General features: G+C 42.2%; 1 protein-coding gene and 1 pseudogene across 8 annotated transcripts in view; one reads left to right on the top strand and one right to left on the bottom strand.

Annotated features, from left to right (window-relative positions):
* The window catches only part of SRPK2 (SRSF protein kinase 2), a 228,543-nt gene that overhangs the window by 137,727 nt on the left and 64,316 nt on the right, over positions 1–26,500 (top strand). For 7 of the 8 annotated variants that reach the window (XM_087861169.1, XM_045793441.2, XM_087861168.1 and 4 more), the window contains one exon: positions 17,395–17,546. In XM_087861169.1, the coding sequence (XP_087717295.1) occupies positions 17,395–17,546 (152 nt within the window). Of the gene's footprint in view, positions 1–17,394; positions 17,547–17,606; positions 17,631–26,500 lie in introns of those variants that run through there. The other variant, XM_045793439.2, reaches the window with a different exon arrangement.
* On the bottom strand, positions 5,729–15,634 carry LOC123789505 (small ribosomal subunit protein uS9 pseudogene; annotated as a pseudogene).

Below are 26,500 nucleotides of genomic sequence, written 5' to 3'. Positions count from 1 at the left end.
TATATTATTGAATGTCTATCTTAGTAGGTCCCTGTAAAGGTACGTAGGCAGTAAGGCGTAGCTCTTGTCCTTGGTCATCTACGATGACATCATACCTGGTAAAGAGTGATCGACCACCCAGCACTGGAAAGCCTGAAGGGAACCTGGGTAGAGGAGCTAATTGAGCTTCTTCAAGGGAGAATCTGGTGGGTGATGAGTAAATGCTTTTACATAGCACAGAAAAAGCATTAAGAGAAAGATGAAAAAAAATTCTGTTGTAATCGTATATGGCTCTGGGCTGGGTGGGGCTATTCAGTTTCTCCAATAAAGAATTGGTGGAGCTGGGCTTGTGTTTTGGGAGCAGGGTGGAGTAAGGAGTCTGAGATTCTCACTGTTCATCTTCAAAACCGTTTCTTATCCCAGTACCTTCCTGTGTCCTCTGTGCTTCGAGGCTCCAAAAGGTCTAGTCTTCGCCTCAGGAACAGTTGTCATCTGGCTGCTCTGAGGGTGAGAGAGTGTGTGGAGACGGAGCCAGGGCCTCCTCCAGCTGCCCTGCGTGTGTTCTGCAGACTTCCCCACCCCCCTCTTGCCAGCCCCTGGTGGCGGTGCTGAGGCGCTCGTGGTTCTGGGGTGGACCGGTTTCTGGTCGGTGTGTTTCTGCGGTGCCTTTCAGTTGTAGCTGCTTGTGTTCTGCTGGTTATCTCCTCCATTCACTGTTTTCAAAAACGTTGTTGAATTTCTTGTTCCTCAAGTTTTTACCTTTCGATTGTTCTTGCAGGTTTTCTTGGTTTTTTATTATTGAAAAGACAGAAGAAAAATGTATGCTATGCTGTTAGTCATGTTTAAATTAGACATTCTTTCGCTATGGTTTTCTGAGGTGGAACTTAAACATAAGGATATAATTATATTTTAATGGGATTAACTAAAAGTTGCTCTTACTTGAAGTGGGTGATTAGGGTAGTAAATTTTAAGAAATATGCATTCATTAAAGGGGAGGTCCATTTCCTGAAGTCTTTTGGAGGATTAGAAGTTTTTATTTGTATCAGCCTTTCTTTGCTTATGTCTGTTCATATCTGTTTGCCTGTGCGGTTGACCCTTGAACGACACGGGCTTGAACGGCAACAGTCCACTTGGACAGATTTTTTTTTTTTTATAAGTACAGCACAGTACTGTAAATGTGTTTTCCTTATGGTTTTATTAATATTTTTGTCCCAGCTTTCTTTATTGTAAGAATACAATATATAATATATATAACATACAAAATATATGCTAATCGACTGATACAGGGAAGGCATCTGGTCAGCAGTAGTTAAGTGTTTGGGGAGTCAGAAATTACATGCAGATTTTTGACTGTATGGAGGTTGGTGGTGCCCGTATCACCCACGTTGTTCAGGGGTCATAAGCACACTTGAGTGCATTACTGGTAGACATCTGTTAGAGGCGGCAGTGACTCCTTCCTAACCGTGGGTGTGTACTAGTCTCCTAGTGACTCGTGTCCAGGACACATTCCAGACCTACTGAGTCACATTCTCCTGGTTCTAGGCTTTTGTTTTTTGGAAAAGCTTTCTGGTGGTTTTGGTGTATAGTCCTCTTCATGAACTATTGTGTTACAGCTTCTAAAATAAAAATAGATTAAATATTGCATGACACTTATAGCTTACCAGAAATAAATTCCACATTCTTCATTCAAGGGTGTCAAAATCTGGTCCTAACCGTTCTTTATAGAATTTCTGCCAATATTCATCTATGGGTCCCTTATGTATCAGCAAACCTGAACAAGCCCTTTCCTGCTTCCATACCTATGCGCTCATGCACGCAGTTCCCTGCCCTGAAAGTCCTTTCCCTCGCTACCACTTGTTCTTCCTCATAGGGGAGCCTCAATTGTCACTCCTTTCTGTAAGCATTCCTTGGGACTCACGTGGCCAGAGAGAACATTGTAGCCTTTCTGTCATTGTATCCCCTGGACCTTACAACAGTGTTGGAAACTGTCTGACTTGAATATGTTGTGAGTTAATTAAGGAAATAATCTCTTCAAACCAGTGTCTGCCTTGTTTTATGTTATTTTATACCTGTCTGATATAATCTGTTAGACTTCTAGTTCCATGAATGAAGGTACATATTTTACTCATTTTAGCAATAAAAATAGAGTTCAGTAAATATTTCTTGAATACGTAAATGAGGTGTACCTTCTCAGTACTTGGGAAATCCAGCAGAACTTGGAACTGCAGGGTAGAATCACAAAATTTATGACACAGGGAAGGAAGGGGAGAGACTATCCCAGGCTCTGCGTCCTGTTTGATCTGAGTCGGTGAGATGCTCAGTCTGGTGGAGCACTTTAGTCCCTGCCCTGTCAGAGCTGTGAGTTTGATGCTTTTCGGGACAGTCTTCAGTTATTAGATACGCTCGCACTGAAATGGGACTGTGTTGTCTGTGAATGCGAGAGAGAGTCATTTGTAATACTTGCTCTCATGGGTGCTAGTCTTAGCACCACTCTGTTTCGAATTTCTGTTCCACCTTAGGTAAGACTCTCAGTGTTTAACTCTGAGGCTTTGGTTTTCTCCCCTGTCAAGTACCGCCCTTGCAAGGTAGCGGGTCGTCTCACACTAGGCGCCGAAGGTCCGGACTGAGTGCCATGTGTGTTAATGTCAGTGACTAAAGGGTTTGCACTATTTTATACTTGGTAGTGAAGAGCACTGGACCGTAACCAGCTGGAATTTGATGGGAGCTTGTGTTGAGGGCATTTCACAGGTGAGAACTCAATGGCAGCAATGATGGTCTTTTTTTTTCAGCTAGCTTTATTAATGTATAATTTACATAAAGTAAAAATTTCCCAGTTTGAGATGTACAATTCAGTGAGTTGTGACCGATGTGCACATACATGGTGTCTTGAGAATCACAACCGTGAGGTGATACTCACGGCCACTCATCAGTTTCCTTGCTCCCCTTTGCAGCCAGCACCACCCCCAGCCCCTGGCAATTGATCTGCCTTCCATCACCGTCATTTTGCCTTTTTAAAACGGGGTCATGTGCTAGGTGGTCATTGGTGTTTGACTTTCTCACTTGGCACTTTTTTTGCTTAACACATGCTTTTGGGTTCATGTTTTTGTACTTATTGTTGATTGTCTTATTGCTGAGTAGTTATTCCATTGTTTAGCCACAGTTTATCTTTTCTGCGATCATCTTTTGGAGAGCATGAAACTGGCACATTATTTGTGTAAAGATTTACTTGACAACACTTATATCCAAAGTGCACATGAACATGATTTTTATTATTTAAAGGGTCATTAAAGTAATATGGAAAATTAGAACAAAAGACTTGTATATAATGTTTATGGTGGTGACATGTGCATGCAGTGGTGTTTCTTAAAGTGCAGCCCTTGAACCATGTGCATCAGAGTCTGGGGCAGGGGTTAGGGGGTGCGGTTCTTACCAAACATGCACATTCCTGGGCCTCATCTCCGTCTTAGTGACCCACACACTCTGATTGGAGGAGTCTGAATGCGGTAAGTGGGTATCAGTACCAGAGAGGACTCAAACCAGTGGGTGTACTTATTTATAGTTTGTCTTTAGCCAGTTATACAACTGAGAATACAGTTAACTGGCTCCTGATACTTCAGTGATCTCACACTACTGTTGTTTGACAAATTGCATTCTTTCTTTTGAGAGCTCTGGTGACAGTGTGATTGTCATTCTTTGTAGGAAATCTGGCTGTTTTTCTCTCTACTTTTTTCTCTGTGCTTTGGTGTTCTTCAGTTTTACTCTATTGTGGTTTCTTTTTATCTGGCACACTTTGTGCTTTCTGAATCTGTGAAGTTATGTTTTTTATCAATTCTGGAGAATTCTCAACTATTATTTCTTCTAATAGTGCCTCTCCTCCATTTTCTCCCTTTTTTGGAACCCAAATATTAGATAGGTTAGACCCTCTCACTCTCAGATACTCCAGGTCTTAACCAGTCTCTTTATCTTTCCTGTGATCAGAATATTCTAGGTGATTTCTTCAGATCCATCTTCCGGTCTATTTGTGGTCTAATCAATTCAACGAATTTTAAGTCATCTTTTTTTTTTTTCTGCTCATACTTCATTTCCTTTATTTCTATTAACATTATGGACATACTTATTTTATATTCTGTATTCCACAATACTAGTATCTGAAATTTCTTTTTGTTGATTATTTCTTTTGGCTTGCTCATAGGGTGTTGTTTCCTTGTTTAGGTGATGATTTGAAAAAAAAAATTGTTAAATTACATTTCCACAGTCTCAATCACTACGAATACCAAGGAGCCCTGATTGAGGGTACATTTCTCCCAAGAGGATTTGTTTTTTACTTCTTCTAGGATGCCTGGGATGGCAATGACCCAGAAGCACTCTAAATTTCTTGGCATGGGCGATTTCCAGGACGGGGTAGGTATGATGATAAATTCAAATGCTAACTCTGCATGCAGGGAAGCATGAGATCATGAATTCTTAGGGAGGACTTCCCCTTCCACACTAATCTGAAGAATTACGAGATACGGTATCCTGAGTCCCTTTCACTGGCTGATCCTAGGTGCTCGATTCCACTTCTTCTGGTCTTACCTTGTCCAAGAGCCTGTTGTTGGATATCAGTTCACTTAGTTGGAATCCTAACGTACTCTCACTTCATTCTGGAGCCTCTCCCACTGAGATTGGCTTTGGTGCTTGCAGAATCTCTTGTTTCCTTGGAAGATGTTTTTTCTGATGGCTTCTTCAGGTGTCCACCAGTGTCTGAGAGTGGCCACTCCTACAAGAATAATATTTATGTGCTTTAACATCTTTGAAGAACTGTATACACAATTCCTACAGTAAGGTTTGTATTACAGCTAATTGAAATGACTGCCTTCAGAAATAAAGCTGTTTATTTAAAATTTAAGAATATGGATGAGTGAAACTATAAAGTTTCAGAGAGAATGTATTGGAGAGGACCAGTATATCTTCAGGTGATCGAAATTTTGTGCCAGCAATTGTGAATTTTTTCCCCTCTGGGGAATATCATTTTTAATATGGGAACAGTTTTGATATGTAAAGCCCATTGTGTGGAACCCTAGCTCACAAGGTCTTCGAGGACTGGGCTTACCTTTATACTTGTCAAAAAAGACCTAGTTAGAACAAGTCATGAGTTAATGGAGAAGATTTATTAAGCAATTTGCTTACTCTCTAAATTTTAAAAATTCATGTTAGACATCATTCTCTTCAAAGACAGTCATAAAAGCGCTATAGTCCCTTTGTCTTATTGTCTTGTAGAAATATGTGATCACTAACAACAGAGATCCTGGTGAGACTTTGCTAAATCTCATAGCTAATCTTGACTATGAAATACATGGGTGTAGAAGCAGAGGGGTTGAGAGGTAGGACTCATGCTGGCCTCTGCATTGGGACAGTCCCAGGTGAACAGAGAGGGCCCGGGTCTGCTGGCAGTGTTAGGGGCAATGGTCAGGGTATACCTGCTGGTCACAGCGGGAGCCCTGAAGAGGCAGGTTCCCCGGCACCACCTGGTTGGTGGGTAGGGAGGGGAGGACTCACTCTTACAGACTGCCTCCCACCACATGCACACTCACGTACCAGCTGATAGATGTATCATCTCTGAATAATCACCACACTCTGACTTTCCTTCCAGGCCCAGAGAACTTGTCACTGGCCTGAGTTCTCATAGTTTTTTGGTTTTTTTCTTTTAAATCTTAAATCCCGTGACAATTGTTTATTATAAAGATGAACCCTCATCCTCACCATAGGCTTATCGCTCGGATTTCTGGCAGCGAGCACAGGCACTAGGACCGCCAAACTTTCTGGATTCGCAGCGCTGGGGATCAGCTACCAGCAGGGTCCGGTCGTACTGGATGAGGATGTCTTTGATCTCCTTCTTGGAAGCCTCATCCACGTGTTTCTGGTAATAGGCCACCAGGGCTTTGGAGATGGACTGGTGGATTACGTACATCTGGGGCATGTGTCCACCGCCGCAAATGGCTCCTCGCCCAGAAGCGAAGAGGTTTCAGGAGCTTGTGTTGGAGCATGTGCGGCTCGATCATCTCCGGGGGCCGCCCGTTCACCTTGATGAGGCCGTTGCCCTGTTTGCTGCACGCCACGGCTTTGGCGTCTTCTTGAGAGTGAAGACCTGCAGGGACTGCAGGAGACCCCCAGTTCTCGTGGATTTTCAAGTGATGTAACTAGTATTCAAACCCGACCCCAGCCTATCAGAAAGCTGCACGGCATTTGGACTTTGACCTTTGTCCTAACTCTGGTTCTAAGTCAGTGCTTTAGTAAATTCTCCCTAGCTGAACTGGAGGGAATGGGGTGTCATAGGTGTGAACTACTTTCCCAGCATGTGATGATGGCATGAAAGTTTCTCTTTCCTTATTTTCCTTTCCTGTCTTTATAAGTTAATACTTTATTTCAATAGGTGTGCACATGGTACCACTTGAAAAAGTATGAAAGGAGTATAGGGAATTTTGGAAAAGTGAATTCCTTTCCCTGATCACCAGTCATTGAGTTCCTTTCCCTGCAGGGAGCCGTCACTGTCAGTTTCTTGTTGCTCCATCCAGACATAGTAACACGAGGCACATGCTTCCTGTCTCTGTAAAACAGATGGTACATGCCATATCCAAATGCTCTGCACCTCTGTGTTTATCAGTGGCATGTCCTCCCTATTAGTATACAGAGAACTGCCTCATTATTTTTGTGTAATGCCTTTATTGAGAGAGAATTCACCTGCTGTAAAATTGACCCATTTAAGATGTACAATTCGAAGGTTTTTCAGTATAGAGTTTTGAAAGCATCACCAACCACTTAATTTTAGAACATTTTCGTCACCCTCGAAAGAAACTCTTACACTTCAGTAGTCATCCCCATTTCCTTCCATCCCCATAAGCAGCTGTTGATCTGCCTGTTCTGGGAATTACATGGAAATGGAATCATTCACTATGATCTCTAGTGACTGGCTTCTCTGATTCACCATAATGTTTTTAAAGATCATCCACGTTGTAGCCTTTATAAGTACTTCATTCCTTTTAATTGTTTTATTGCTGTTAACAGACATTGGGGTTGTCGTTCCTTTTGGCTGTTACGAATGATGATGCACTGAGCATTTATATACAGGTTATTGTTTTGATGTATGTTTCGGTTTCTCTTTGTTGTTATATACCTAGTAGTGGAGGTGCTGAGTCATAGAGTAATTCTCTTCAACGTTTTGAGAAGTTGCCTGCAGTTTTTCACATGTTTGCAAAATGTCTGCACCATTTTCCTTTCTCCTAAGCAGTGTACGAGCATTCTGATGTCCGCACATCCTTGCCATCACATGCTGTTATCTGCCCTGTTGATTATTATTGACTTGTGATTATTATCCTAGTAGTTGTGAAGTGGTAGCTCATTTTGGTTTTAATTTTCATTTTTTCTGATGGTGGTTGATGAACATGTTTTCTAGGAGATTTTTATAGTTTTAGATCTTAACATCTAGGTCTTTGACCTGTTATGAGTTATTTTTGTGTGTATGATATGAGTTTAAGAGTCTGCCTTTATTTTCCATGCATATATTCAGTTGTCCCATCACATTGTTGGGACTACCCTTGTTGAAAGATCCGTTGATTGTAGTATGAGGGTTTATTTCTGGACCCTCAATTCCCATTGATCTGTATGTCCATCCTTATGTCCGAACCACCTGTCTTGATTACTGTACCTTTGTAGTGAGTTTAGAAATCAAGAAGTGTGAGTCTTCCAATTTTTGTTCTTTTTCAAGATTGTTTTGGCTATTCTGGGCCCTTGTATTTCCATATGAATTTTAGGAATGGGTTGTCAATTTCTGCAAATAAGGCAGCTGTTATTTTGCTAGGGATTGTGTTGAATGTGTAGATCATTTTGGGGCATATTGTCATCTTAACAGTATTAAATCTCCAGTCCATGAATATGGGATGTCTTTCTGTTTATTTAGGTCTTTTTAGAATTCTTTCAATAATGTGTTTTAGTTTTTAATGTATAAGTTTTGACATTATTTTGTTAAATTTATTCCTAAGTACTTTATTCTGTTAGATGCTATTGTGGATGGATTTTTCTTAATCTCATTGTCTCATTCTTTCTGGCAGAGTTGTGTTGTATATGTGTGCCATAACCCATCAGGTGTTTTAATAAGTCCTCTCTCGATGCACATTTGGGTTCTAATATATGGCTGTTTGCAGACATTGTCATGGTAAGTGTATCAGTAAGATGAATTCCAGTAAGGAGGTGTGCTGAGCCCAAGAGTGTTCAGATATTGGAATCATCTGTCAAATTTAAAATGAATATACACTCCCTGTTTATAATTTTACAGCTTATTTTTCAAACTTCTAGTAGTGGGCTATATAAAAAAAATCCATTGCTGTGGATTATAAGCTGGTGCCTTCATAACCTTGTACTCTGTCTCCGAACTAGGCTCTGCCCTGGGCCCTTTCATTCATCATTTTTCCTTGGCATTCTCACGTGCTCTGGAAAAGGCTGTAGCTATCAGCTGCTTGCTTATGACCTCTGCTTCTACTTATAGCCCAAACCTTTGTTGTTTTAGCTATAGATGCTATGTACCAAGCAGTTCCTACACTGCTGGGCATCCATATGCCTCTCAAACTGAGATGAACTAAAAGAGAAGGATGTTTTCTCTGGAAGCCTTTCCTCCTCCTCCTGGCACTGTTCTCTATCCAAACCAATGGTAATGCTATCTTACTACCAGAAATCTAGGAGGCAAAGACCTACCTCCAACAATTGAATTACCAAGTTCTGAGTTCATGTTTTTATCCTGTCTTCTCTGGGCTCCTCACTAGTTTCCTTGCTTCTGGCTTTTATCCCTTCTACCCATTCCACATACCAGTTCCATATGTTCTTGGCAGAAAGCAAATTTCTCACATTTCATGGCTCCTACTTGGTGTAAGGATAGAGCCCAGACTCTTTAGAACGGTGCTGTGGGTCATTCTCTGTGAGCTGATTACGGCAGAACCTCTTAACTGTCTCCAGCCACGGTACTCCAAAGGCTCTTTTAGGCCTTTGTGCTTCTGGTCACCTTGTGTCCTGGGCCTTGGGCCTCCACCTGTCTGCTGCCCCCACTCTCCATGCCGTGTTCTGGTCAGTCTCCTGAGATCACTCCCAGCATGTAGATGTTTCTGCCATCTCCCCTTCCATGACAGGACCTGGAGAGCATGGTTTGTGTTCATGCATTTCTCCCCTCCTTGCTGGACTGCATCCCTCAGCGTTGGGCTCCTGGGAAGCTTTTGCTGGGATATGGTAGACACTCTTGACTATTTGTGGGATTGGTGGATGTCTTTTTACATGGCTCTGAGCTCTGGCTTAAACTTTTCTGTCAGTCTTTTTCCACTTCAGTAGTAATATTTCTTCCAGGTCCCACTAATGTTTTATAAAATAGTCACAGTATCAGTGGCTTAAGATGTATTTGCCCTGTCATTTATATGTTGTTAGGTGATCAAACAGTTAACGCCTTTCTTGTCTAAAATGTTAATAAGTTGGGAGGCAGGTCTATTTACTTCTTCACCAACTTTTAGTTGGCTATGTTCCATATTCTACAAAGCAATGTAGTCTTAGAAAATAAGGTTTAAAGGTTCTGGCTTGGAATTATGATTGTTTCTTTTAGAATTTGGGGCATATGTTTTTGTTTTTTGTCGTCGTCATTGTTGTTTTAACCTGCCTGTGCCCCAAAAAGAATTGGCTTTCATTTTAGAATACGTAGCTTCTTAATTCCTCTGGCCATTTTAATTATTTAAAAAACCCGGACCTCATTGTTGAGGCCCAAATCTGATAAATTAACATGAAGTGCTCTATTACTTACTGAGAACTTACTTGGCAGTTGTATTCATTTTCTATTGCTGTGTAACAAATTATCACACACTTAGCAGCCTAAAACAATACCCATTTATTAGCTCATAGTTCTGTAGGTCAGAAATGAGGGCTGCACAGCATGGCTGGATTCTCACTAGACTGAAATCAACTGTTGGCCAAGACTGCGGTTCTCTGTTGGGGCTCAGAGCACTCTTCCAAGATCGTTGGTCATTGGCAGAACTCATTTCCTTGCACTGAAGTCCTTATTAGTCCTTCTAGCTGTTGGCTGGGCACTGTGCTCCCTCCCAGAGGTTGCTCGAAATTCCTCGCCTGTGGCCCTGATGGGCAGTTCACAGCATGGATGTTTGCTTTCTTCTCGGCCAGCTGGAGCACGACTCTTTGACTTCTGTCACCAGCCAGAGAAAACCCTCTCCTTTGGAAAGGCTTATATAGTTAGGTCAAGCCCACCCAGCATAGCTGCCCAGCTGCCGTGTAGCATAATATCGTAGTAAGAGTGGCGTCTTATTCACGGGATCTACCCACGTTCAGAGGAATAGGGAATTCTGCAAGGGTGAAGATCACTGGCGTTCGGTTTTAGAAGCTGGCCTACCACAGCAGACACTTAACATTCAGGTTTGATTTACACGAAGTTGGGAAGTTTTTTCATTAGGGAAGAACACATGAAATCGTCTTGGGGTTTTTTCTCTTTAGCTGTGCGGCTTTACCCAGTGTTAAAGCAAGGCTTTTTGGATAAGCAATTTTGAGAGAAAGTATGTATTGATTAGTTCTGTCCTTAAGCAGAAATGGCAGATTGCATGTTTCTCTGGCTAACAATTTACCATCAAGAATGGGAGAGTTGGAGGGAGGGAGTTTTGGATCAGGAGGTAGACTTATAAGGGGCAAAGAAAACAAAATTTGACTTTATGTGAATGTTCTAGGAGAAGTTCATTTGGAACGTTTTTTTTTATATTTTGGTTAAAGATGAATAAATTAATTTCTTAAATTAGTGTCAGTTGCCATTTAGGTTGATAATAAAGGAAAGGACTTCTTTTTTCTGCCAAATGTGAAGTTTACTTGTCCTTTTCTCTGCTCAAAAGAAATAGCAGCTGGAAGGAAGTCGGGACTCCCATCCGGTTGCCATGACAGTGTGGAGACAATGATGCGCGCATTTTGCTAGCGTTCGCTTTTCCTCCCTTGTGCGGTAGAGCAAATGCACAAGAAAAATACAATTTGCAGTAGATAAGCATGGTAAAATCATCTTAGTATTATAATATTTAAAGAAAAATATTTTTTAAAGATTTTATTTATTTGACACAGAGAGCACAAGCAGGGGGAGTGGCAGGCAGAGGGAGAGGGAGAAGCAGATTCCCCACTGAGCAGGGGAGCTGATGCGGGGCTTGATCCCAGGATGCTGGGATCATGACCTGAGCCAAAGGCAGTCGCTCAACGGACTGAGCCACCCAGGCGCCCCCGAAAATATTTTGTTTTTTAAACTGCATTTTTTGATCATCCTATTTGGAGTAATGAGAATATTTAGTTGTGTCCTTTGTAGGGCAAAATAAATATAATTCTTTGTGAAAATATAAATGACTAGTTGGAATTTTGTTTCTAAATTTTGTATTCTAGTCACTGAGGGTGGAGCCTTCTTTATTTATATGAGAACATGTTCTTTAAATTCGTTTACAGAACTGCATACTAGTTTTCACTGTAAATGTGGCTGGCGCAGTTGTGAAGGAGACCATGTGTACAGATTTTCTAAATCTAAATGTAGGTATCTCTAATTTTTCTTGGAGGCATGTACTTTCTAAAGTGGACATTAAAAGATGTAGGGGTGTGTGTGTGTGTGTGCGCGCTCACCACGCACGCACACTTTTGCTTCTTAAAAAAACAGCTTTTGAAGTTGCTCCGCACCTGTTAACAGTTAATCCCCACTCCCCTCCTTTTCTCTTTCCCCTACTGCCAGCCTTCAGCAACCACTAATTTACTCTGTTCTCTATACATTTGCCTGGTCTGGACATGTTTATGTCAAATGGAATCCTATACCATGATCTTTGGTGCTTGGCATTTTTCATTGAGCATAATGTTTTCAAGGGTCACCCATGTGGTAGCATATGTCAGTACTTCATTCCTTTTTATTGCTTAATAATATTACCACATTTTATTTATTCATTTATCATTCCATGGACATTTTTTGTCTATTTTAAATAATGCTGCTATGAATATTTTTACACAAGACTTTGTGGGGACATATGTTTTCATTTCTTTTGGGTATATACCTGGAAGTGGAATTGTTGGGTTTTATGATAACTTTAAATTCAACCTTTTTAGTAACTGCCAGACTTCAAAGCAGCTGGGCCATGTAACACTTGTGCTATAAATTCAGGGTTCTAATTTCTTTAGGCTCCACAGTACTTGTTATTGTCTGTTTTGCTTTGTTCGTTTATTTTTAAATTATACCCGTCCTATTGGGTGTGAAGTGGTTATCTTGTTGTGGTTTTGATTTTCATTTCCCAAACAACAGTGATGGTTGAACATTTTTTCATGTGCTTATTTGGTGTTTTCAGGTCATCTTTGGTGAAATGTCTGTTCTAATCTTTTTCCTATTTTTAAGTTGGTTTGTCTTTTTATTGTCAAGTTGTAAGAGTTCTTTTAATTTTTTTTTTTTTAAAGATTTTTATTTATTTATTCGACAGAGATAGAGACAGCCAGCGAGAGAGGGAACACAAGCAGGGGGAGTGGGAGAGGAAGAAGCAGGCTCATAGCGGAGGAGCCCGATGTGGGGCTCGATCCCGTAACACCGGGATCACGCCCTGAGCCGAAGGCAGACGCTTTAACCGCTGTGCCACCCAGGCGCCCCTCTTTTAATTTTTTTATTTAAAAAAATTTTTTTAAGATTTATTGAGAGAGCGTGTGCGCGCGCGCGCGCGCGCGCGCACACACACACACACACACACACACACGAGCACAAGAGGAGGGTCAGAAGGAGAGAGAGTCTCAAGCTGACTGCACGGAGTGTGGAGCTCAATACAGGGCTCGATGCTACAACCCTGAGGTCATGACCTGAGCCTAAACCAAGAGTTGTTAGCTCAACCAAGTGTGCCACCCAGGTGCCCTGAGTTCTTTTTATATTCTAGGTACAATATCCTTATCTTGTATGATTTGCAGATATTTTCGTCCATTCTGTGGACTGGTTTTACCTTTTTTTTTTTTTTTTAAAGATTTTATTTATTTATTTGACAGAGCACAAGTAGGGGGGAGCGGCAGGCAGGGGGAGAAGCAGACTCACCGAGCAGGGAGCCCAATGTGGGGCTCGGTCCAAGGACCCTGGGATTGTGACCCGAGCCAAAGGCAGATGCTTAACCACTGAGCCACCCAGGTGCCCCTGGTTTGACTTTTTTGATGGTGCCCTTTGAAACACAAAAGTTCTTAATTTTGATCAAGTCCACTTTATCTTTTTTTCTTTTATTGCATATGCTTTTAGTGTTACATCTAAGAAATGTTGCCTAGCCTAGGGTAATAAAGATTTACTTGTATTTTTTTTTCCTCCCAGTTTTATAGGTTTAGCTCCTTCATTTTAAGTCTTCGCTTCATTTTGAATTAATATTTATGTATGTGTGAGGTAGAGTTACAGCTTCTTTTTCTTCATACAGATGACCATTTTCCCAAGTACCATTTTTTTGGAAAGACTGTTCTTTCACCCTTTAATCGTGCTGGTGCCCTGGTGAGAATATTTGAGTTCCCTGCACGGCTTCTTCAGTGCTTCTAGTAATTCTTATTAGAAATAACTTCTTGATGGTTTTCATCAGGACTGATAAAAATATTTTTTTTTAAATCTGTTGATATATTTCATGAGTATGTATTTGGTGATACACACTGCTACCTCTGGATCTGTTAAATAGTTGAGATTTAACCAGGCTTTGTAATGCTGTGGAAGCCACCGGAAGCCGCTGTGAAGAAGGCAGCCTTCAACATGGTGTGGCCTCGTCCATACAGCTGCCCTAAGGCAAATTTACCTGTTTCTCCTGTGTGGTGAGCAGTAACAAGGATGGATGGGGTGAAAAAGAACTATGATTGGGACAGTAACATTGTTCTGAGCCTTACTATGATGAGTTGGGTGATTTAATAGCTGGTGATAATTGATGTGAGGCAGGTTACCAGGAGAAGCCTTAGAAAAAATCACAGGGCTCCTGGGTGGCTCATTCAGTTAAGTGTCTGCCTTCAGCTCAGGTCATGATCCCAGTGTCCTGGGATGGAGCCCCACATCGGGCTCCCTGCTCAATGAGTCTGCTTCTCCCTCTGCCCCTTCCCCCACTTGTTTTCTCTCTCTCTCTTTCTCTCAAATAAATAAATACAATATTAAAAAAAAAAAAAGAAAAAGAAAAAGAAAAATCAGCACTTACTGGGTGACCAGGAGTGTGTCCTCTAGTGTTAGTGATCCGAAGGGTCGAGAGTAGTGCTGTCCTGGACAAATACCATGTGATCCTCATTTGTAATTCAAAGTGTTCTAGTAGCCACATTAAAAAAGAGTAAAAAGAATCAGGTGAGTTTAATTTTAATACATTTCATTATATCCCAAATATTGTTTTAACATGTAATAAATATAAAATTATTAATAAAATATTTTACATTTTTTGTATGAAATCTTGGAAATCCAGTATGTATTTTTACACTTATCTTGATTTGCATTAGTCACATTTCAAGTACTCGCATGTGGCCAGCAGCTACTGATTAGACAACATAGTCCTAGATGCTGTGATATGATAGCCAGTTGAAGTATTACCTCAGCATTACTCAACTTCCTTTATACTTCAAGGTACCTGACTCATCCCTTTAATCTGAGAGAACTGATGGGCTTTGGGGGAGCTCTCTGCCTGCCTGTTCAATGTGGTCCTCACTGGAGGGACGGGAGGTGCCTGTTCATTGAGACCAGAGAGTCTGAGAGTTTTGTCAAGCAATGTGGGCAGCTCACCAAATGGATAAAGAATAATTAAAAGAAACACATTGTGATGCAGGTATTTGAGTCTGTGAAAGGAGAGCAAATGGGCCCATGAAAATTAGAATTTCTTTTCCCTTATCACAGACACAATCTACTTCATAGAGGTGAAGCTAAATACAGAAAATACTGTGAGAGCAGTGGATCTCAAATGGGCATGACTTTGTCCCCGGGGGAGTTGTCGGGGAGTTGTCGAGGTCTGGAGTAGTTTCGATGGTCACAGCTGGGGGTGGGGGATGGGATGTTACTGACATTAGTGGCTTGAGGCCAGGGCTACTGATAACATCCTGCAGAGCACAAAACAGCCCCTGCTCCAGCGAAGTACCTGGCCCAGATGTGAGACGTGCAGAGCACAGCGGTGCCTGGCACTGGTAGAACAAGAGCCTCCAGTTCTGTTCTTTTCATTAGTTGTTGCACAGTTTCTGTAGGCAATAGAACACGTTTTCTTTTAAATATGAAGAATCTCCTCGTTTATTCCTATAAAATCTCTAAGGAAGAAATAGCTAATTTTCAAAGCATTTCTGATTGAGCATATTGATCAGCGGGGTAGATTTTGCTCACAGCCCTGACGGCTGAATGGGTCGCCTAAGAACGTACTTCCTGCTAACCTTCCCTTCTTCGCTCTGGAGAAGCCGTGAGACGGGCGCAGCCCTCTCCTGCCTCCCCTTCCTCGGACCTCTCTTTGGTCCGGTACCGTTCTACTTGCAGGCAGAGCACGTATGTTAAAAAGAGAAGGAGCATTTGCAAGGCTGCCAGAAAGATGATCCCACTTGCATAAGGTCTGTTGGATGTATTTTTGGACATATTCTGGCGGTGATGTGGGTGTTCGGTTGTGACTCTTCCCTTGCAGTGCTCCGTCATGAGCAGTGGTTAACTCAGAATATGATCACCACCACGCTCCTAAGGTCTGTCACCCCGAGGGCTGTAACTGAGTCTTCATAGATTCGAGCAAGTAGAAATCAATGCAAGTCATTTACAGCTCATAAGCATTCATTAGTTGTTCTGCCAAAGGTAGTCCTTTCTTGCCGGTGTTGGCCTTCAAGGATCCCTACCCCTTCCTCGTGACTGCTGGCGTTTCCGCTGCCTTCCACCTCTGCCCCCCTTCGTTGCTTGTGGCAGTTTGAGTTTTGGGAGCGACCACATAAATGAACTGTAGCTAACCTAGGCTAAAGGCAATACAGTAAATGCTATTCGGGGGATCTTAGATGTGGCAAGAATTTAGAGGTCCGGCTTAGAAAGGGGCAGCGATCAGGGCAGCTCTGCTGGCCCTGCCTCTCACGAGCCACTGCAGATGAACTTGCCCCCCTGTGACCGCTGACCTGAAGGCACCAGGGCTCTCGAGTGAGCCATGGCTCTCTGTGGCCTCAGCTGTACCACGTGAGGAGAGCGGATCTCGAGCCAGCCTTCCATTGTGCAGAGAGTAGCAGTGTCTCAAGGGGTGCTTTTAGAAGGGGAACATGAATACTGGGCAGGCCAAAAACAAGAGCATTTGTCTACCCTATTAGTGCTGTGGGATTCCCCTCGCTCCCCAGACTAGAGACTCCCTGCTCACCTACTGAACTCTCTCTGGGGAACATAGAGTTAGCTTCTGCGGGTGTCTGTACCTCCCCATTTCCTACCCACACAGCTCTGGCCAGCTCAGCGAGAGCAGTGGTTGCCCATTGCTAGGGCGGCTTGTCTTAGCTGGAGGGAGAGATGTGCTTCTAGCGCCTACGTTGTGACCTTAGGTTCAAGTTTCCCCAGAAGAGCATGGTTAGAAATAGCAGTTAAATTTTATAGTAAGTGAAAGCTTGATTTTATAGAATTGCATTATGAACGCTTTACGTACTTAAGCAAATGTATTCAATATGCTCTTGAGTTTCTAGGTGCATGAAAGGTTTATATCTGTAATCTCTCAAGGTTAAAAAAATTTTTATTTTTGCATTACAGGTTTTCTTATCTTTTGTAAAAAGGGCATGCTTAATCATCATTGAGCTGTTATGTGACAATTAGAAATGACCATTTTGCAAACCTTGCAAACCTGGCATTAATGTATGGACTGTATCTGTGTTTGACTGACAGTGGGTGTTTTCTTTGTTTAATTTCCAGTTTGGGGACAGTGTTCTTGATAAGCCAGGTTGATAGATAAGTGAATTCCTTAATGAAAATAACTGTACATCAGCTGTAGCATATATTAGTCAGCTTTTAGGAACCATACATTCTTACTATTTTTATAGGATTTAATTTTAAAATAATGGAAAATAAGACCTTTTTTAAGTTCAGGGCTGCTTTCATCTGTCTTTTTATAATCTCTGTGGGATGTGTTCTAACTAATAAGGCTGTGTATCATGGGGGGCAGGGTGAATGCTCTTTCTGTTTCACTTATATTTCATAATCTTGTCAGGACTTAGGAAATACTGAATCTCTGAGTGAAAATGTGTCTGCAAAGTATAATTTTTCCTCCTGACCGGTATGTTGAAACATTACTTGAATTCAGCTAAAGTGACAAAGTGACATTAATCAACATTTCTTCTTAGTGTGTGACAAGTTTTATTTTTCTCTTGTGTTAAGAAACTCTCATGTGTGTCCATAATGCAAGACTGACTTCTGAGTAAATAGGAATTTTCCTTCCACTGTTTCAGGCCGGAGCCTCAGCAGAAAGCTCCCTTAGTTCCTCCACCGCCGCCTCCGCCGCCCCCGCCGCCTCTGCCGGACCCCACGCCCCCGGAGCCAGAGGAGGAGATCCTCGGATCTGACGATGAGGAGCAGGAGGACCCTGCCGACTACTGCAAAGGTGACGCCTTGCTGCCTCTGGGCCACAGGCGTTTGTCAGGGGAGTTGCTGATGCAGATCGCTTGGTCCTTACTAACCTCTTAGTGTCAGTATCATTTTAAAGTTCTAGGTCGTTAAATATAGAATGCTACCCAAAAATGTAAGCGATATCAGAAGGAAAAACTATAAGAGGTAGAAAATACATACATATGTACGTACATACTCTGAGTACTTCCCAGAGGATTTAAATCTAATAGAATTAAACGTAGTATTAAACAACAATTAAAGATAAAAACACGATAAACCATCTAAGGAGAGCCTAGAGACTTGAAGTTACTAGGCTCCTGAGGCGAACCAGTTTAACTGGCGTGCAAGACATTTGACTTTAAGTTTTCAGGCTGCTGAGACTAACAAGGAACTAGCCCTTTCTCTGTATGGCATTGAATTACATAGTACTCATTGTCCATGGAAAGAGAGCCTGCTCATTTGTTTACAGAAACAGACTTTTTCCTGGCATTGTGCTTAACGAAAAAGACATTCTGTGGGTTCTGCCATTGTGTGACACAGTGGATTAGGTTTTTAGCTGTGATTTCACAGAATACACAGAAATTACTTAAGTGAGGGGCGCCTGGGTGGCTCAGTCAGTTAAGTGTCTGCCTTCGGCTCAGTTCATGATCCCGGGGTCCTAGGGATTGAGTCTCGCATCTGGCTCCTCGCTCAGCAGGGAGCCTGCTTCTCCCTCTGCCTGCAGCTCCCCCTGCTTGTGCCCGCGCGAGTTCTCTCTCTCTCTCTGTCTCTGGCAAATAAATAAAATCTTAAAAAAAAAAATTACTCAAGCGAAGTGTTCCTGTATTGATGCTTTCTAAAGATCAGGAACACAGAGTTAAACTCCTAAAAGGCAAGCGTGTTGTTTGATCAGTTTTCAGAACAGCGTGATGCAGACTCTATACTTGGTGTAGACTGGACTCTGAGAATGCAGGAGAAAGGGAAGTTGCTGTGTCCATTTGACTCCTCTTTTTACTTAACTTACTCATCTGTAGTTTCACTCTCTCTGGTAGAAAATTATCACAGTCTGGTAGTCTGAGCTTCTGAACATTTGATGAAACACTGATTTGCTACAGATTAAGTTAAATGTAAATCAGATTCTGTACAGAGTAATGACAGATGGCAGAAGATGGATGCCTGTACAGGCCATACAGCATTAATGAATCCCTGGCTCTGGAGTGTCTGGATGAACTTACCTAGTGATCGCAGGCCATTCGTGTATTGGTTATGATACATTGTACTCTTTAGTCACCTATTAAGAGGAAGAGAAAATTATGTTCTGCTGTAAAAGTTTAACAACTAATCTTCCACTCTAACCTGATTGTTCCATAGGTATGGGTTTCTACACATGGAATCTGTTTTCTTTAGAAAAAGGAATGTAGATCTTCAGCATTTTTATGAGGAGTGATTATGACCCCAGAGGTCTTTGCCATCTAATATGGAATATAACAGAGTCTGTGGAAAGGTGAAAAGAAGAGGTTTTATATCCTCCCTCCTACTCTGCATTTCTTGGTTCAGAAATGAAGTTGTTTGAAAAGGAGATGCGGACAGTTGTCTTTCGATTTTACTGCTGTGAGGCCAAAGCATTAGGGTGGTTCTGTAGGAACATTTCTTTTTAGCACATGGACTCCACCATGCTGGAATGAGAACCCTTGGCCTCACATCTGGCTCTTCAGTATGTGGGTCAGGAGATGTAACCAGAACTCTAATTTATCCCTTTATTATCTCGTAGATCCGCGCAGCGGACACCTCAGACCGAAATACAGGGCTGTGAATGAAGGATTTCATAGTCAGGGCTGATTTTAGGTAACATTTACTGAACTCTAAACGTCTTAGAGTATTGAAGTCAGCCTCACTAAAGCATATGAGATACACGAGGTTCGTTCTCTCTCTCTCTCTCTAATTCCTGACTTTGGTAAGTCACTTGTGCTTCTAGTCAGCATTACACGTAACAGATGCTTTACTCTGTGAATTTTGTATATAGATCAGAACTCTTTGTCTAAGGTAACCGACGTAAATACATCCAGGGAGTCTGGAACTGAATGGGAATGTCTGGGACAAGAACTGTGCCCCACTCCCACCCTCCAGCCATGAATAGAGTTTAAGTTTCCAACATGTTGCTTATTCACTCCTGAGTTATTTAGTGTATTTTGCCCACAATCAGGTACATTCTTTTTTGTAAGTACAATGCAACCATCAAGATCAAGAAGTTAACATTGTAGTAGTTCTGCCATTCTTTCCTCAGACTCCATTCAGGTTTTGCCAGTTGCCAATATTGTCCTTAATATGAGACCAGTCCTTCTTAGAATCATGTTACATTTTGTTTTCTTGTGTTAAAAAACAAAATTCAACCGAGAAGATTTGGAGATCTAATTGGCTTTATTTATATTAAGCATTTCATGAATCAGACGTCTGTATCCAGCAAGTGGAGACACTCCTCGGAGTTGTGAAAAATGAGAGCTTTCTTTGGGAAAGAGAGTGAGGCTTGGAGTTACTAGCAACAGAAAGGATTATTTCATGCCAGGACATCTTCCTTTGACGGGGAGAGAGGGGCAGGATTTTTATCATGGAGATTACCTCACTTGTGCTTATCAGGAAACTTCTGGTTGACTTTTAAAAGGTCACATTCCTGGGGTAGGTTGAAACTATAATTAAGTCTTGGTTTGTCATGTTGGGGGGCAGATGACTTGTTGGGCTTGCTTTTTTCTTTGTTAACACTTCTTTCTTTAATCTGGAACAGTTCCTTAGTCTTTTCTTGTCTTTCATGACTGACATTTTTGAAGATTGTAGGCCAATTATTTTGTATAATGTTTCTTAATTTGGTAAACTGTTCTATTTTGTAGATTTTGTTTGTTTTTTTAAAGTAATCTCTATCCCCAAGGTGGGGCTCTAACTCATAACCCTGAGAATAAGAGTGGCATGTTCTCCCGACTAAGCCAGCCAGGTGTCCCCCCCCCCCAATGTTTCTTAATTTGGAATATCAAAAAAGTGTTGTGGGGCGCCTGGGTGGCTCAGTCAGTTAGGCGTCTGTCTTTGGCTTGGGCCATGCTCCCGGGGTCCTGGGATAGAGCGGAGGGCTCCCTGCTCAGCGGGGAGCCTGCTTCTCCCTCTCCCTCTGCTGCTCTCCCTGCTTGTGTTCTATCGCTCTGTCCAGTAAATGAATAAAATTTTCAAAAAAACCCAAAAAACAAAAAAGTGTTGCTCTGTGAGAAGTGTTCTCTTAGCACCTTATTTTATCAGGTAGTGCATGGTTTTGTTTTATACCATTACAGTTGATGTCAGTCACTTTGTTCGGGGTGGTGTCTGCCAGATAATCTGTACTGTGAAGTTAGTCTTTTCCCCCTGGTAATAAATAGTCTGTTGAGAGCTACTTCTTTGAGACTATCCGTAGCCCCTTGTCAGTGAGTGTATTTCCTTCTCTCTCTCCTGTCTTTCTCTTCCTGTCTCCCACCCATTCCTTCCATCCATGTCCCTGTCTTGTCTTTCTAGCTATCTCAGATGGACTCATTCACGAATTTCCCTTTTATTCAGTGAGTTCTAATCAGTTCCTCTCCTTATTTGTTTTGATGCTTGGCTTATCCCACGTTTGGCCATTAGGAGTTCCTTCAGGTTGATTCTTTGCTCTTTCTAGATGTCCTTGTCATTCTTTGAACACTTACTTTCAAGTACAGTAAATTGTTCCAGGCTCATCTTGTATTTTCCCTACAGCCTGGAATCCAGTCTTTTCTACAAGGATCCCTGGTTCCTTTTAGTGGGGGATAGGATTTTTAGAAAACAAGATCTGGGCATTGGATGTGATTATCATTGTTCGGGTGTCAGTGCTTGTAGATCTCTTAGCATAGGGTTAGGGATACATAGGGTTAGAGATACACACACCTTTTATGTTTATGTATTTATGCTTATTTCTATTTTTACTTCTGCATATATTAAAATACGTGAATTTAACCAGATATCTATAATACCAGGGCATTCAGCCCAGTTTTCTCCCTTTCTGGATTTCTGGATTTCTTTCTTTCTTTCTTGGACAGTAAGAGGGTAGGCTCTCATTATCCTCATTACATTCAATTATTTGATGAATCACCGGCCGCTGTCACTGCGGTGAAGGGCATCTCTCCCCTCTGCTCTTACCTAGCCTGCGCACAGAAAGCCTTTGTTGCCCCACCCTGTCTCATGACTGGACTGAATTTTTCGGGCAGGGGGATAGGGAGGGTTGGCTTTTGCAGTTTAGGGGTGGGTTTTACTTAGTGTGGGGAGGTGTCTTGTCTGTCTTCTGTCCCTTCTGTTTTCTTTGACTCCATTTCTAGAAAACCTCTGCCCTCCCAACCACATCTTAGTATCCACAAAGTAAAATAAAACACCAACAACAAAACACACTACCTGTGTTATCTCTTCACAAAAGAAGTATTTGTTCACCTTAGGAAACAGGTACGTTGAGGGCCGAGTGAGCAGAGTCACCTGGACTCTCAGCACCCCACAAGAGCTGTGGTAAGCCTCTGGGTCTCTGCCCTCCTGGTTCCTTTTTATCTCTTAACAAGTCTTTCCCCTTTCGAAAACATAGGAAACCTCAGCTACTTGAGCACAAAGGCCACTATTTAAAGTTCTAATATTGCTTAAGCATTCTTCATTGCTCCTTTCTACTTGGCTGTGCATTCTCTTTCTTCATAGCCAGCTTGTTCCCACTCATCTTACTTTTCGTTCTCCCACCAGACCCAGGAGGACTATGGACTTTGGTGTCTGAGTCCTGGGGTCAAAATCCGGCTTCCCAGTTCTGTGTCCTCAGACAAGCTCCTTCATCTGTGATAGAGGATCTCTCTCTGTGTGGTATAATATACAACCACATCGTACCACGTAAGATTTTATAAGGATGAAAATGTAACAGATAAACGAAGTATGTGCCATATTCCCTGGTACGTAGAAGGTGCTTAAGAAATGTGAATTTTATTTTCTTCTGTCCTGTCCTTGTTCCTTCATTCTCCTCCCAGGTTTGTTCCCACCTGTGCTTTCATGCTGGTGCCCTTCGTGCGGCCCCCGTGGGGTCTTCTCTGCCTCGCCGTGCCGGGCTTGTTGCCCTGGCCTCTGGAGGGAGAGCTGTGTCACATGGCCTCTCTCTCCCTGTCTCATTGTGATGTCACCTCTGGTCAGTTGTCTCGGGTGAGACTGGGCAGTTTGTTCAGATTCCTCCTTCCAAGCCCGGGAGATAACAAAGGTCAGGCACAGGGTGAGCCAATGAGCAGACACTTCCGTGAGGCCCTTGCGCAATGTGCACGCGGTTCGTGAGTTTGAGCATAAAGCCTCTTCGCCAGAGTAGAACCTTGTCCTGTGGGGAGATTGCAGTGCTAGGTGGGTCTTCAGAGTGTGACTCGGCACCGCCTGTCTCAGAATGGCCAGGGGTGGCTGCTGGCCGCTCCTGGGCTGGGCTGGAACTCCTGACCTGGGATCCCAGCGAGGCCGACCCGGACACCCACGTGTTTCAGAGCCTCGTCAGGCTTGGCTAAGGTATGTGCATGCCTCTAAACTCCAAAGCCAGCACAAAGAGGGGGCTTCTGTTCACTCATTCGAGGTGACTGAGGCGCTGTGGAAGGGGCGTTAACTGCTTCGAACTACCTTGTGTCTAAACGTTTTTCCAACCCTCAGCACATATTTGCCACGAGGACTGGTCAGTGGTGACAGTTGGAACCTTGTTTTGTTAGATCATCCTGCCTGCACCTCCTCCTTGGAGATCCCGGTTTGGTTGGCTCCCCTAAGTCGTTCTTCAGTAAGTTGGCACCTTGTACAGTTTCATCACCTGTATTGTTTCTGGAGACATCAATTTCAACACTTGTGGTCTGACTTGGTGAGCATGCGTCATTTCCTCAGAAAGGCCTTCTTTGAACCCTTAGTCGCATCTTCATTAGGCCCCTCCCTCTGCCCCTCAGAAGAGCAGCTGCCACGACCTCCCACCCCCCAGCAGTCACCAGGGTGGGGATTACACATTTCTTTTTGTGTTCATTTGTGATCTCCTCCTCAGTCTGGAAGATTCCCTGTGGCCAAGGGCTGTGTATTCTGTCAACCCCACTGCATTTGTACTCTCCACAGTGCAATAAATATTTTTGGTTGGATGAAGGAATTGTCTCTAGTGTTTAGTTACAGCTAAGGGACAAACGACACTGATGTTTCCTGTGTGTCTCAGAAGGCATGTCAAGAGTGAGGAGGTTGACATGCCGTGAAGGGGCCACGAGTCAGAATACAGATCTTTCATTTCTTCCCTAGATCTTTTTTAAATTATCCGTAATGCTCCAGAGGTCTTACTTATTATCCTTGTTTGAGTGGCATCCAGTTTGTTTCTTTTGAAACTTAGGAATATTTTCTTCAAAACATAGGATAAACAATATAAATACTCACACACTAGAAAAATGTCTGATGACTTTTTTACACACAAATGGCCTTTCCATCTATGAACAGTTTAGACTGGCTGAACTTTAATAACTCTAAAAATTTAATGTTGGTGGTTATTCGTTCTCATTGTCCTTGTTTCTCTCGACAGTCTATGCCTTGGGACTATTATAGCTTCAGCTTTTCTCAAAATAAGAAAGCAGTACACCTTACAGAGGGTTGCCTTAGAAACCAATGTCGTACAGCTTGTATTTCATAGAAGTGTAGTCTTTAGTTTGCTTTTTTCCTTTTTGGGGGGGGGGTATAAAAAAGATCACCTTTATTCACTCGGTTATTTTCCTTAAAACCACTAATGCTGTGCACATACTTAATCTTACCATGTTTGCATATGTTTTAAAAATTATTTGGTTTAATTTGGTTTACCTGAAGCCTTAAAAAGAAACTCTGCTTACCTATGTGAGCAAAGTAAGAGAGGCTCCTGAGTTAATTACAGAAGTCCTCAGTACATTTCTTTCGTGGGGACTGAGGAGAGTCTGACACCCGATAGGCCTGCTGATGCCGCAGATCGCCACTGCCGAGGGTTGTCGATCACTAAGCGTTAGTTAGCACGACGGTTCAATTCTCTGAGCCTTACGCTGTGTAGAGTGTTCTACTTCAGGGGCTATAAAGGTGAATTGGAAACCAGCCCCCACTCTCCAGGAGTTCGTGGGCGCATGACTTTGCTGCTAGTGTAAACAGAAGCCAGTCAGCACCAGAGCCTTCCGCCGGCCTTGCCTTCGCAGTCCATCCCTGGCACCTAGTAGAGTAATGTGTGGCTTGTTGTATAGTGACTGAGGAGACCACATCGAGAAGCTCCTTAAATAGCCTTTTTCACCTTTACTGTGTGGTTAAGAAAGAAAAGATTGGTGAGAGCTTTTAGAGGTTTGACGTATTTGGTTAGAGGTAAAAGACTTCCTAGAAAATGTAAAGGGGGCCTTACCGCTGGAGAATCATTGGACACAATTGTTACAAGACACTTTCTCTGACTCAGCCCTGGAGGCTGGGACTGGCGTTTCTGGGAAGCGCTGAGGCCCCTTGTTTTCCTCGCCCATGGCAAGCTGAACGCTGATGCGTAGATTAGGTTGAAGAGGAGTTTGGGAGCATTGTGTAGAGGACAAAGATGAGGATAAGAAATCTGTACATAAAGTAAGTTAAAACACCAGTTACTAATGTATATTGAAAACAAAACTTGAAGGAACACAGAATAGTTCGTGTGTGTATATAGATTTCTTGGGATTTTCTGCGCACGGGTCATTTATCGTATCACAAGTACCATGCAGATACTTGTTTTCCTCAGCATTCTTTATGCATTTTATTTCTCTTTCTTGCTTCCTTGTTCCCTGCCTGAGGTTGAATACAAGTGGTAAGAGTGGACATCGTTTATTGTTTCTGATCTTACAGTAAATGTGTAGATACTTTTTAGCTCTCTTTACAGGCTGTGATGGATCATAGATTTAAGTAAAGCTAAAAGTATAAAGCTTATAAAAAGAAAAAAAGTAGGAGGATATCTTCACAAACTTGCAGTAAGGGAAGACTTCTTAGTATGCAGGAAGTATTAACTACAAAATAAAAATTAATAAATTTGATTTCATCAAAATAAAAAATATTTGCAGATTAAAAGGTACTTGTAAAAATGAAAAGACCAGCCTCAGACTAGGGGAAAATATTGGTTACATGGATAGCTGACAAAGAACGTGACTGAGAGAGCAAACATAAGTTTCGTGAGGTTTTGAAGAAATATTCTTTATATTGATTAGGGTGTAAACGTTTGTCAAATATCAGGGAATTGTGTACATAAGATGTTTGACTTCCATTGTAAGTAAATTTTACCTTTATTTATTTATCTATTTATTATTATTTTTGTCAGAGAGGATGAGAGAGAGAGAGCACAAGTGGGGGAGTAGCAGGCAGAGGGAGAAGCATGCCCCTCACTGAACAAGGAGCCTGGGGGGGACTTGATCCCAGAACCCTGGGATCATGACCCGAGCCGAAGGCAGATGCTTAACTGACTGAGCCACCCAGACGTCCCAATTTTACCTCAGTTTTAAAAATGGTTGCCGTACCTAGTTATATGTGGGTTTATAGGATTTCTGGTGTGTGTGTGTGTGTGTGTGTGTGTGTGTGTGTGTGTGTGTGTTACCTCTTCGTCTGAATTTTTCTTGATTTTCTGTACTAAGTGTACACTTCTTTGTAAATAGAAAAAAAAAGTGTTTAAAAAAGAAAAACTTAGGAACCGTTGTAGATTTTGAACAGGGAATGGCTGTAGTTAAGAAAGATTAATTTGTAAATCTTGAATGATTAGAGAGAGAAGATACATACAATGGAGAGGTCAGAAAAAGAAGCAGCATCACGGAGGAAGCATCTCTGTGTTTGTCAAAAGACTGAATATAGAGAACAGCGATGAAAACCTTCCAGGTCTTGAACTGTGGGGCGACTGGAAGAAGAGCAGTGCATTCTGGGCATCATTTTTTTTTTTTTTTAAGATTTTATTTATTTATTCGACAGAGATAGAGAGACAGC

The sequence above is a fragment of the Ursus americanus genome, chromosome 3 (assembly GCF_024610735.1).
Source record: "Ursus americanus isolate L20-20 chromosome 3, mUrsAme1.1.p, whole genome shotgun sequence".
Taxonomy (NCBI): domain Eukaryota; kingdom Metazoa; phylum Chordata; class Mammalia; order Carnivora; family Ursidae; genus Ursus; species Ursus americanus.
This window is presented reverse-complemented; position numbering and strand designations above follow the sequence as displayed.